The 12,455-nt window shown below is 37.8% G+C and overlaps 1 protein-coding gene and 1 non-coding gene across 2 annotated transcripts; both read right to left on the bottom strand.

Annotated features, from left to right (window-relative positions):
• Nucleotides 1–507: 507 nt before the first annotated feature.
• On the bottom strand, nucleotides 508–7,733 carry LOC113777040 (origin of replication complex subunit 1-like). The gene is made up of 14 exons (XM_027322086.1): nucleotides 6,967–7,733; nucleotides 6,725–6,860; nucleotides 6,127–6,279; nucleotides 5,891–6,031; nucleotides 5,642–5,793; nucleotides 5,466–5,565; nucleotides 5,234–5,356; nucleotides 4,995–5,156; nucleotides 4,823–4,880; nucleotides 4,544–4,722; nucleotides 4,326–4,434; nucleotides 1,832–1,902; nucleotides 1,296–1,391; nucleotides 508–588 (listed from the first exon to the last, which is right to left on the bottom strand). The coding sequence occupies exons 1-14, from the start codon at nucleotides 7,731–7,733 to the stop codon at nucleotides 508–510; spliced, it is 2,328 nt and encodes a 775-aa protein (XP_027177887.1).
• On the bottom strand, nucleotides 6,142–6,219 carry LOC113778890. Its single transcript, XR_003469356.1, has one exon. It is a non-coding gene; the product is annotated as a small nucleolar RNA snoR28 (small nucleolar RNA).
• Nucleotides 7,734–12,455: the final 4,722 nt, after the last annotated feature.

Genomic DNA, 12,455 nt, shown 5'->3' with positions numbered 1-12,455 from the left:
TTCATCTGACATGGACTCAACACACATAGATTACCTCACTACACGTCAGCTCAAGTTTTTTCACCATCTATAATTTTCTAATGGAGAATTCGATGCTCACTAAAATGAAACGAAGATGCAAATTCCAGCAATGTACAGAGACACTCTTATGTTATCAATAACAATAAGCCTCTGAATGATCAAGGTAACACGGAAAAAAGGTCTTTGATTTTTCAACTACAGAAGAAAGGAACAAAAACAAAGAAATCCTTTTTAGATCCAATATCAAACACAAGGAGTGCAAAGAAAATTCCTCAACTTTAACTCTGGGGCACATTAGAACTTCAAATTCGGTCTAAATCTTCTTTGCTAATTAGTAAGTGCATACATGGCAAAGACACAAATGTCACACTTATTTCGTGTCTTTGAGCACATAAATGAAGTCATTTCAATAAAAGGTCTACAAGAATATGGCTGACGATATACTTTGGTTCATATGATTGAAGGAAATACAACTATTTACGCATCTTACCCAACTCTAAAGAGTGTGTCAAATCCTGGAAATGCTTCACCGTTGCTTGTACACAGGCATGAAACTGTCATTGCCAACTGCATATACAGCAAGCATTTACGGACATTATGCTGAAGAGCAATCTAATATTATAGCCTCTCCCACAGAATATAATTTTAAAAAAATCTTTAAAAACTTAAAAGAAAAGTCAACACAAAACAGAAACAGTAAAACCTGATAAAAATGGGAAGATTCAATTTTTGAATGACACTGAATGTAATCTTTTACTTTCCAGCTGCTGCTGTGGCATCAACTAACATTCAACAACCTCTCAGCAGCAGCTGGAGGCTGGATGCAGAATATCAGATTTCATACCAAACAATATAGTCAAGCTACCCTAACAGCCCGAAAAAGCTAAATCCCCCATCCCCTTTCCCCAACTCCTGGTGCCACATCCAAAAACAAAGAAGGAAAAAGAAATCCCAAGGACAGTTTGGCGGAATCAAAAACAAATCACAAAGAAACAGCAAGTTGTATCTACTATCTTGTGGTAATAGAAAAAGTAATAGATAAGACAAACAAAATATGATAGCGCTGTATGTGCCAAGGAAGCAATTGGCAGCTTGGAACCATGTGAAGATGCATAACTCAGGCATTCAGATGGTAGCACAGCAGCAAGGAGTAAGACTACAAAAATGATAGTAATAACAACATTAACTCTAACAACAACAATACTAGTACTGCTGTATTCATGACCATCATTCTAAGAAGAATAAAAATCAAAGAATGAAAGGGTCCATATAACCTTTTCAAAGCTGGTTTCACCCATGCCAGTTTTGTACAGTTCATGCACCATTGCTGCCAAGAATATTTTGCTCAGTTTGGAACAACTTTTCATTACCTGCGAACAAAGTCAATACATAAATAATGCCTGTATGAGCAGTGTATATGGTGGTTCTCCAGTAAGTAATGTATAGACTAGCTATAAAAAGAAAACTGCAATTAATAAGTGAACATCAAAGAAATATGGACCACTTAATGATCTAAAGAATACAAAGGCAGAACTCCCTTCCCAGCCTCAAAAAAAAAAGGAAGAAAATTTTGGCCTTTTATGACCACATCTAATAATAAGCCAGCTGTATCAAGTTGCATTTCAATCAAAACAGACTTCATTAGTATCCATAACTTGATTACTCAAGCCCTGTCAGGGAACTAGTACCATCAAATACTTGGATCCACCCTCAAGACAGCGGCACAGCATTTCCTTGACATCACTGATGTATTCCTCTAAGAACTGTAATGGAGTAGTGTTCACGTGATACTTCACAGTTGTATACTTACTTGAATATGAGGAGCCTGGAACATTTCCTTTACTGCTGCTTCTACATCTGCCACACCAACAAGACTTCTTCCTGAACAAATGGCATCATGCAGGTTCGTCATCTGAGCACAAGTTTTTAAGGACCAGGCATAGTTCTTAATGAAATGAATTCTACACATTTGAAGTTCTAGTTATTCATCACCAACATTAGCATACCAGGCAGAACAGGGGACAATGCACAATGTACTTCCTGAACCCCAAAATTTCTAAAGGAACGGGGGTAAAATTGCCTGCTTATTTCAGCAAAGCCAAGTTTTTTCATCATTAGGTGCTATAAATGAAGACCATATATACATATGTATGTATATTATATCAATCATCAAGAAGGGACAGTAGATGTTGTGCAACAGAAAAGACAGTGTAGATCACAATAATTAGTTCTTCAATGTCCTCACTGAAGCTTACAGCTATAAAGCTGTAAGGTAAGGTAGTTAACTTAATCCTTTGGCACCTGCTAGCTGACAGAATCTATCTTCACAAAGCTGGTGGTCGATGTTAACAGTTCATTAGCTAGTTGCGAGAAGGTGTAGAGATAGATCAAAAGGAAAACTGTAATACCAGCATATGGTGTCATTACAGCTCCATACAAAGACTTTTTTGTTAACTTTTCATACATCGCTTGCTTCATTTCAAATATCCCGATGATATGGCTTTGATTTTTTCTTTAAATGTTTAAGGGATGCAAATTACCTTTCTTCAATTTACACAAAATTTAAGTTCGTCAAAAGAATTGACAGCTAATGGTAAATGAATCAACCTTCATTGTGATGCTTAGAAGCCTTATTAGGGTTTGCATGAGCAGTAATACCAAAAAGCCCCACAAATTGGTTTACTTGGGATGACTTGAAAGAAAATCTCAGACGACAAGATCATGAGAACAAGGTCACTAAATGGTTAGTTACTTTGAAACAAATTTTATAGTATGAAATATGTTTAACTTTTGAATTGACTGCCTTAAGCCTATATTAGTGCCTGTTTTGATTCATTGAAACCTGATAAGTTCACAAAGAAACTGTGAATCCACATTTTTCTGGCGTGGAACAAATAAGCAGGATTTAAATATCTTAAACTTGAGAACTTAAAACTGCAAAATCATTAATAAAACTGCAGTAACTACAGGTACTTTTACTACTTTCACATTGTGGATTAAACTGTACTTTTTCTCTTTCAAAAAGAACAGAAACTGATTTTAGTGTAAAACTGTACTTCTGACTACAGCATCAGGTAGCAAATCGTTCACCAAATCATGTGAGGCTTAGATGCCATAAGAAGCTATTGGACATCCAATTTGGTATATCTAAAGAGAGGTGCAGACCTGAAATCTTAAAGCCATCTGTTGCAGAAAACGAGATTATTGATGTCTATTTGTCCTAAATATTATCACATCACCAATTCTAAGTGTGCAACTTATCACTATTAATCTTCAAATAAATTGCCTGCCTCTGATGAAAAGGTGTCACAAAATACACATAATACCAGCCATGTTATTGTGCTGTCAATGTCCCCAGGTCTTTCGACAAGTACTATAAACATCACTTCACTTATCTAGCCACATAGATAGAGGTAGGACAGGCAGAAGTTTCATCAATGTCTAAATTCTTTTCCTATATGTCTCCACAAATCCTGAAGCAAATTTTTCATCGTTGACTCTCTTTTCCCTGCATTTTAGCCTAATAAGTTTCTGTAACCAAACTAAAACTTTACACATCTACATTCTAAGGAATTAGCCAGCATTTCTAGAAATCTTTACAATATTAACATTGTAAAAATAAAAAATAGGAGTCAGAAAGTACTTTATGTGGGCCAATACCAAGTCCATCATTTCACAAATTGTTGTCTTAAATTCTTTTATTTACCAAAAGTTGAATAGAAGGCCAGCCTGCTCTTATCTTGCCTCTCATACTCGATGATATAAGTAAATGCTGAAAGATGAAAAATGGCAATACTTGCATAACCATGATATCTTGCAGAAACTTCAAGGACACTAAAACTTTGGCTTCATCAATTTTGGATTAGAGAAAGAATAAGCAATATTACTGAATTTCATGCCATAAAATTTTTGCAACACAATCTACCATGAAATGCTTTATTTTCAGATCTGATTACAGGTTATATGGACTGTATATGTCCTTTCACGGATCATTCTGAACCGGGATAGCAAATGCCCATGCAATTCATAGCAGTCTATCTGGATATTGTAAAGTGCTTAGAAATTGTCGATTCATTTGATGAAAACAAAAATGGAAAAGATTTATTGCCAAATTTCATGAAATAGTTCAAGGGTATTTCTTATGCAGATTCTTCTTAACTGAAAATGAGAAGCACAAGAGCCAATAAGTTGGTATTCCTTTTTCTCTATTGGTACAATTCTTCATCCGATGCTGGATTGACATGCATTCTAATTAAAATATCTTCAGATTGATGAAAGCAACATCTAAGAGGTCTCACTTGTACCAGCGGAATCATTAAGTGATTGTGATTTTCTTAAGCGATAATCTGCAAGTTCTGCCGCTCGCCTACATATCTCCAGTGCACGGCGAGCATCACCAGAGACAGCAGCAACCTAAATTTAGAAACATAAACACCAATAGTAATGAAAGCTTCAAAGCAGGTGAACTCTTTATGAGGTACACATAAACATAATTCATTTATAAAAAGAGAAAAAAAAAAACCTTTCTAGAAGCAAATTCAATTGCTGGTTTTTCAAAAGCATCAATTCCTTTGAGGCGACTAGATATGATTTCTTGAAGCTGCTGGTAGTTATAGGGCCCAAAGCAAAGCCTCTGTATGCCCATCCGACTCGAGATGCGTGGAAGCAACTTTTCAGGAAGATCCATGGTATTTGCTATACCTGGAATGATATTCAAAATGCAGAAATACTAAGTCCCATTCTTTTGTTATCATCAAATTGTGCCTGCCATGTTGAACCAATCAAGAATGTGGGTGTTTACCTATCACAATTAGTTTGGAATGTGGCTTGGTAGGCCAATCAAGAATGTTGTACAAAACCTGTGATTTACAAGCCAGGACAGGAAAAACAAGGTGGTTATGGGTGAAAAAATTTTCTAAATTTTGTAGAAAGCTGATGTTAACGTAGCTAATCTTAAATCTCCTGCCAATTACCGATTGATTTCTGGTTACTAAAAGATCAAGTTCATCTATGAGTAGGATGCAAGGCTTGTTATTTTCTTCTTCCCAATTCGTCCCATTTGAGAATCGCTCATTCAATAAGTGTAGAGCCTTTTTCCAACTAACTCTGTGTCCAGTTAAAGCTTCATAGATTACCTGAAGATAATTAAAGAAGAGAATGTCATCAGGCAATAGATGAATGTCCTAAATAAATTAAACGTCAAAAACCTTACTCTGTAGATATTTTCAGGTGAGGCTAGCTTTAGACCATTGATCTCAACGAAGCAATAAGGCTTGATATTCCCAGAATCAACTTCGATTTTTAGGGTCCTCATTACTGCAAGGACAGTCATTGTCTGTTGGTTGGCAACAACAAGAATAAGTTTATACCATTATGTGGCTAACTTTAATGTGTTGTCTAGAACCAATATGACTGTTGTTGCAATAATAGCTACTAGATCTTACCTTCCCAGTTCCAGGAACTCCATGAATATAAAGACATTTTCCGAGGCATTGACCATCAGATACAGCTCCTTTGATAAATGCAGTTATTTCTTCCATTTCTCTACATCAAATGACCTGTCATCTTTTGATAACCAAAGAATCACAAGAAATAAACAATATACTGCAGTCATCCTCACTTATTCCTACAAGGTGGAGACTTAGGTAAGCATGCCAGTAGAAGCATAGCTTTTGCTTTTCCAATTTCTGTTTGTTTGTGGCATCTTGTGTGTTCTGGTATTTTCTTTGCCCCAATCTTTTGAAGTCCAAAAAATTGCCCCTTCCGCAAGTTCTGAGAGAGTTTAAAACAGCCTATCAGCTTCAACTAGATGCCATTACCAAAAAGTACTTAGGAGATTTATAAAAAAAAAAAAAAAGAAAGATCATACAGCAGCCAATGAATGACCAAATGAGGGTCCACGCTGGGAGCCATTAATCTTCTCTTTTTTATAGTCTGTGTCATCTTCAGAATCAGAGTCCGTAATTTCGCAAGAATTCCAGTCCTTATCACTTTCATCCTCTTCAGCATCCTATTAATCATAAAAGCATATATCAGTCTCAATCAAGTCCAATGCAAAAGCATTACCATCCCCAATTATGTTGTTCAGAGTTTAGGAACACTTACCTCTTCATTATTTGAGATTTCTGCAATGCGTTTGAAACTGTGCCAACATACATCATACTCATATTCACACAGGAAAACGTCGTCTCCTTCATCAGCAGCCTTGCTAAAATCTTTAGGGTTCATAACATAACAATGCCTAATGATAGATTCCATCTAGAGAAACAAGTACTACAGAGTCAATGTCAACACAGAAAATTCCATGTGTCCTAAAAGAACCCCTTAGAAACATGATGCCTTCATAGTTAGAGAAATCCAGACTCTCAACAGCCTTTGTTTAATCTCATAAAACAATTGTTACATTCCACGAAATGCCCACAAACTGCTCTTTACCAGGTTCTATGTGCATAAAAGAAACAGTCTCAGTACACAATGGTAATTAACAATGCAATATACAGTTATCCAAGCATTACAAAAAAGAAACACAGCATACAATACTGAGCAACACTTTGGGACTATGCAAAACATTATGCAAAAATCATGGCATAAACCTGTTCTTCTCCAACATCTATAAATATGCAGTACGCTATCATGAAAGCATAAGCAATTGCATCTGGAAAAAGTGAACCTATACGGTGAATTAGGGGATTGCAGTTACTACCTCAACATCAGCAAATTCATTAGTCCTGTAAAGCTCCCTCCTTAAATTGTGTGGCTGTCTCCCAGCAGCAGTCTCCTCAGGAATAATATACCATCGAGACCGAAACCAATAAGTACCATCCACTTCCTTCCACATACTATGCGATATTCAAAAATCACCAGTGTAAACGTAATCAGGAATCATTAACCAGTTGAGGCATAATCATCAAAACATAACATTGGTTGGAAAAGTGTTTTCCAAACCTTTCAATATGGGCTGCCCACAAATCACTCGAAAGCAACTTCTCCTTAGCAGTCCTAGCCCTCTTCTTCCCTGCAGGTGGCACAGGCAATTCAACATTTTTCCCCAACTTTGTTGCCTCGCAGAACCTGCAAATCCAATCCCCCTCTGGAACCTCCTTTAAAGGTGGTTTCAAACATTTGAGATGAAATCCCCCCAAGCATTCATCACACTCAATCATCACCGCCCTCCCAGCCTTAAAGCACATCACACACTCCTCCACTTCAGGATCCTCATTATCCGATTCAGCATTCTCTCTCCTCTTCACATAGACATCATCCCCTATAGAAAACTCACCCCCATCATAAACCACTTTTCTATAATAAACCCTTTTCTTCCCCCCTTTCAAATCCTTATTTTTCGCAAGACCCGCATTCTTTTCTTCATCTAATTTTCTTTTTCTCCTAGTTTCATATCGATCGGGGGATATAGGCGAAATCTGCTTAGCAGCATCTTCTTGACTTTGGGGAGCTGGTTTCTTGGGGGTTTTGGGGATGGGGGTGGGGGTGGTGGTTGTGAAATTGAGGGATTTACGGCGGGTGAAACGTGGTGGTGGAGGAGGTGGAGCAGTGGCCGCTGTTGTGGTGGTGTAAAGGCGGGAAGATCGGCGGACAGGGGTGGGTTCTAGGGCTACTGGGGTTGCAGGGATTGTAATGGCATTTGAGGAAGATAGATCATGCTGTTGGTGCTTAGGGGTTTGTTTGGATCTTTTCTTTGGAGTTTCAGCCATGGGAGCTCTATTTCAGGAGGAAACCGGTGGCTGCTGCGGCGGCGGCGGTAGCAGGCGTGGACTTTGTATTTGTTTTTGGTGTTTTGCTTAGTTGGGGGCGGAAATAGTAACATGAAATGGCGGGAATTTGCAGCTTGGCTTGGCTTTCCCGCGTTTTTTTAAAATGCCTTGGATCCTCTTTCTCTGTCTTTGATACCAAATTAAACCGGGTAAATTTCCTTTTGACCCCCTAAACTATACTCTGTTTCTCACTTCAATCCCTAAACTTGTAAATTGGACACTTAAGTCCCCAAACTACTGAATCCGTCCCAATTAAGTAAAATCGTTGACGGACTTCACAGAATCATTAGGGTTCTTCGAGCGTGTAAAACAAGCGCCGTTAGTGAGACTAGATAAGTCATGAAAACTAAAATAGCCAGCACATAATTGTAATTTCGCCCGTTAGGTATAAGGGCAAAAGCAAAATAAGCCGAAACAGCTTTGTTTTTGTTTCTGCTGTCTTCACCTTGGATTTGAACACACACAGAGAGAGAGAGAGAGAGAGAAAAGGTGTGAACAATACATTATCAAATTTCTACTAGTCTATACCCTTGAAATGATAGTGACCGTGAGTCAGAGGTGAAATTTATTGTAAACATGGGAAATTCAAGATCGCCATTGAAGAGGGTTTGATGGAGAAATGAGGTTGCCATTGAAGAACAATAAGAGAAAGGCCGCCCCCAGTAAGAGAAATGATATTACGGTCATTGTTTGCTTGTTGGATAATAGCGTATATAGTAGTTGGGTTATTTGATTGTTGTCGGTTAGGTTTAGTAGTGATATTGTGGAATGTAAAAAGGGCCAGATTGACCTCTATATGTTATATGTTAGTGATAAATTATGGTAGACAAAATTGTTTAATGTCGAATGTATGGGCTTGAAAATGATTTGGGGTCTTTTTTAAGTCAATGTTTATCTTGTCCAAACCCTAATGTTCCCTGTATTAAAGACATTGTGGTCCCCGATTCACTGTAAAAGGTGTCAAAAAATTAATTATTGAATTAAAAAAAATTTTCTTTGAACCAGGAAATGGTGATAGTGGAATTTGGCCTGAACCTTTCTCCTTAAAGATACACCATCAAGGGACCTTCACAGACTCTCCTAACAAGCAGTATATAGGGGGAAAGGTTGATTTTATAGGCAGATGCAACCCAAAAATGTGGTCATTAGTAGCTCTAGACAAATGTGGAGAGAGACTTGGGTATGATGTAGAAGATGGTTTTGGGTGGTATTATCTGCTACCAGGGATGACATTGGATACAGGCTTGGTCTTTTGTATGTGTGATAGGGATTGTGAGATGATGGTGAACATATTACCACCACATAGGGTGGCAAAAGTGTTTCTTAGTGTTTTCTCACAAGGTTATCCACAGGTTGCAGCACCCTTAAGTCAAGCTAAGGGAGATGAAGCCGAAAGGGATAGAGACAGTGATGTTATAATCATAGAAAAGGGTATAGACCCTGATGAAGTGGAAAAAGATGGTAGAGAAAATATTGACATTCATCCAGTAAATTTAGACACTACAAAAGGGTGTAGTAGCAACTGGACACCGAGAGTACCGAATTTGTTTTCTAAAGATTTAGACAGTAGTAATGGGCCAAAAATAGCACCAGAAACTGCAGGCAAGCAAGGAAAAGGTGCTGATGTTGAACCAAAAAGTGAGGATTTTTATAGTGTTGCTGCTGAAGATGAACCAGAATATGAAGAAGTGAATAGCAAAGCGACTGAAACTGAAATTTTGGTAGAAGAGAAAGCTGATAATAGGAGTGATGCTGCAAAGGAACCAAAAGATGTTGAAGGCTATGATGAAGCTTTAAATGCACAAGTCAGAGAAGAAGATGAATGTAAAAATTGCAATGAAAATGCACAAAAGGCAGCCAACAATGAAGGTGGTGTAGGGGAAATATCATGTGATATTGCCAGACAAGAAGAGGAAGAAAATGGAGTCAATGTTGATGAGAAGATGGCAGATTCAGACTATGAGGATCCAGGGGGGAGACAATGACATATTAGATGAAGCCATCAAAATTTGTCAAACTATTGGAGGAGACCTAGGTGCACATGAAGCTGGCCCTTCGCATTGCAATAAACTTGGTCCTTCTCATTGTAGTGAGCAAAGAAAGAAGAAGCCAGGAAGGAAGAGAGACCCACCCATTGAAATTAACTGTTGTGATGACCCTGATATGATTAATATTGATGACATTGAATCAGAATATGACTTGGATGGTTCATTTGAATTGAGGAGTCAAAGTGAATCTGATGAAGATGGGAATAGTAAGACAAGGAGGCCTAAATTTCCAGTTAACAGACATGAAGAAACCAAAGTTTGAAGTTGGTCAGAAGTTCACATCAGTCATTACATTCAGGTTGGCTGTAAGAATCCAAGCAATAATGGATGGGAGAGATGTGTGTTTCAAGAAAAATGACACACGTAAGGTGAGACTGAAATGCAGAAATTGTGACTAGCAGCTATTTGGGTCTAAAATGCAAGATGAAAATACCTTTCAAATAAAAGCACTTAGTGATGAGCACACTTGTGGAAGAGTGTTCCACAATAAAAACATGACATTTAGGTTGGCTAGCAAACTATTTGTTGATGAGGTAAGGAAAGCGCCATCTATGACAGTGCATGAGTTGATGGCCAAAGTAACTGAGGAGTTAAATATTGATTTCAGCCTTAAGTAAGGGTATAGAACACTTAGAAAAGTGAGAGACACTATTCAGGGGTCCCATGACAAACAGTACACCATGTTGGAAACATTTTGTGGTGAATTGAGGAGGGCAAATCCGGGATCTACTGTGTTTGTTGAGACTGATATAGATGAAGATGGTGTTTCTAGGTTTAGAAGGCTGTATATGTGCTTAGAACCAATAAAGAGAGGTTTTTTAGCTGGCTGTAGATAGTGGATTGGGTTAGATAGTTGCTTCCTAAAAGGTCCATATGGTGGGCAGTTTTTATTAGCAGTTGGAATGGATGGTGATAACAAAATGTTTCCGTTGGCTTTGTCAGTTGTTGGGGTAGAGAATTATGATAACTGGAGTTGGTCTTTAGGATTACTTGTACAAGATTTACAAATTTCAGACTCTAGTACATGGTGTATTATGACTGACAAACAGAAGGTAGTATTTATTAATTTGTTACCCATTAACTATTTATGTTAAACTATTGATATTAGTGTGACATATGTGATTGTTGTGCTGTGTTGCACAGGGTATAGTTCAGGCTGTTAGGGACAAACTTCCACAAGCTGAGCATAGGTGTTGTGTCCAACACCTTTATACTAACTTCAAGCAAATGCATAGAGGTCTTGCTCTTAAAGATAGGCTTTGGAGCTGTGCAAGGGCTTCATATATGACTCAGTTCAAAGCAGAAATAGAGATGATGAAGCAAGAATCAAAGGATGCATATACATGGTTGGATGAAAAGGACCCTAATACTTGGTCTAGGGATCATTTCAAGACTGGATTGGATTGCGATATATTGGTTAATAATATGTGTGAATCTTTTAATTCAGTTATTTTAAAGGCATGATCACTGCCCATCATAGGCATGTTGCAAACTATTTACTTATATTTGTTGAAGAGAATGGAGAAGAATAGAGAGGCAATGTCCAAGCATGAAGGTTAAGCTAATTGCTTACTGTTTTTTATCATCATTTTTAAAGTTACACTATGTTCAATATCTAATTTGCCCTTTTATTGGTCAGATCTCTTATGTCCAGCAATTTTTGACATTCTTGAGAAGACCAAGAAAGAGCAATGCATGTGCATCTGCTATTATGCTGGCACAATGAAGTATCAGATATGCTGTCATTTTGGTGACCAGTTTGTCATTGATTTAGGGAGCAAGACCTGCACTTGTAGAAAATGGCAACTGAGGGAAATCCCATATGGCCATGCAGTTGCTGCTTTTAATAGGAGACGTGACAAACCAGAAAAAAATGTGGCACCCTTCTATTGGAAGAGTACATACATGAAGAGTTATGAACCTGTGTTGAATCCAATCAATGGTCCTAATCTATGGGCCCCAGAGACTCTTGTTTGTGAATTGTGAATCAAACACTTGGGATGGATAGGATTTGATTTAAGCTGTAGGGAAGTTCTGTTGCATCTAATTCATAGCGTGACTACTTGTGCTAGGAAGATTTTTATTACACAATTCTGTCTTCATCATCGGGCTTTCATCGACACCACACAATCTGGAGAACAATACTAGTACTGTTAACTAACGTCTTTTGCGATAAAGAAGTCCTTTCCTTTTTGGGAATGACAGATGTGTGAATTTCAATCTTAGAATTGGTTGGTGGAACATTAGATTGGTTTGTGGCGACTAGCTTTGTGGTCATTGTTACACGAGAAAGAAAGAGTACTACGGTATTATAGTAGTATAACAAAAGAAGGTATTATTGTATAACTTGCTGTTATTTCAAAACCTGAATCTCGAGTGAATCGAGAGGAAGGGGGCCGGTGTGAAACATAAAATTAGGAATTTTTTGCTAATAATATCCTTACAAAAGTCTACTTTCGAAAACAAATGCATCAGGCGAAGAAGAAAAGAGATACGAAAAGTACCCTTCTTGCTAACACAACTTTTCTTAAAACGCATCTTCGGCGAAATCAAATTTCCATCATCAGAGGTCAAGATGAGTTCGATGAAAGTTCAGCGAAAGAAATTCGAGCAG

This window comes from Coffea eugenioides, chromosome 7 (genome assembly GCF_003713205.1).
Source record: "Coffea eugenioides isolate CCC68of chromosome 7, Ceug_1.0, whole genome shotgun sequence".
Lineage (NCBI taxonomy): Eukaryota > Viridiplantae > Streptophyta > Magnoliopsida > Gentianales > Rubiaceae > Coffea > Coffea eugenioides.
The sequence above is the reverse complement of the archived record's forward strand: the minus strand, read 5'-3'. Positions and strand labels throughout refer to the sequence as shown.

Bases quoted from the DNA above. Each gene is read 5' to 3' on its own strand.
- LOC113777040 (XM_027322086.1), bottom strand. From the start codon at position 7,733: ATGGCTGAAACTCCAAAGAAAAGATCCAAACAAACCCCTAAGCACCAA. The intron at 6,280-6,724 runs GTAGTAACTGCA...TTGTTTCTCTAG, and splicing joins ATGAATTTGCTGATGTTGAG to ATGGAATCTATCATTAGGCA. The intron at 5,157-5,233 runs GTAAGGTTTTTG...AATTATCTTCAG, and splicing joins CACCTGAAAATATCTACAGA to GTAATCTATGAAGCTTTAAC.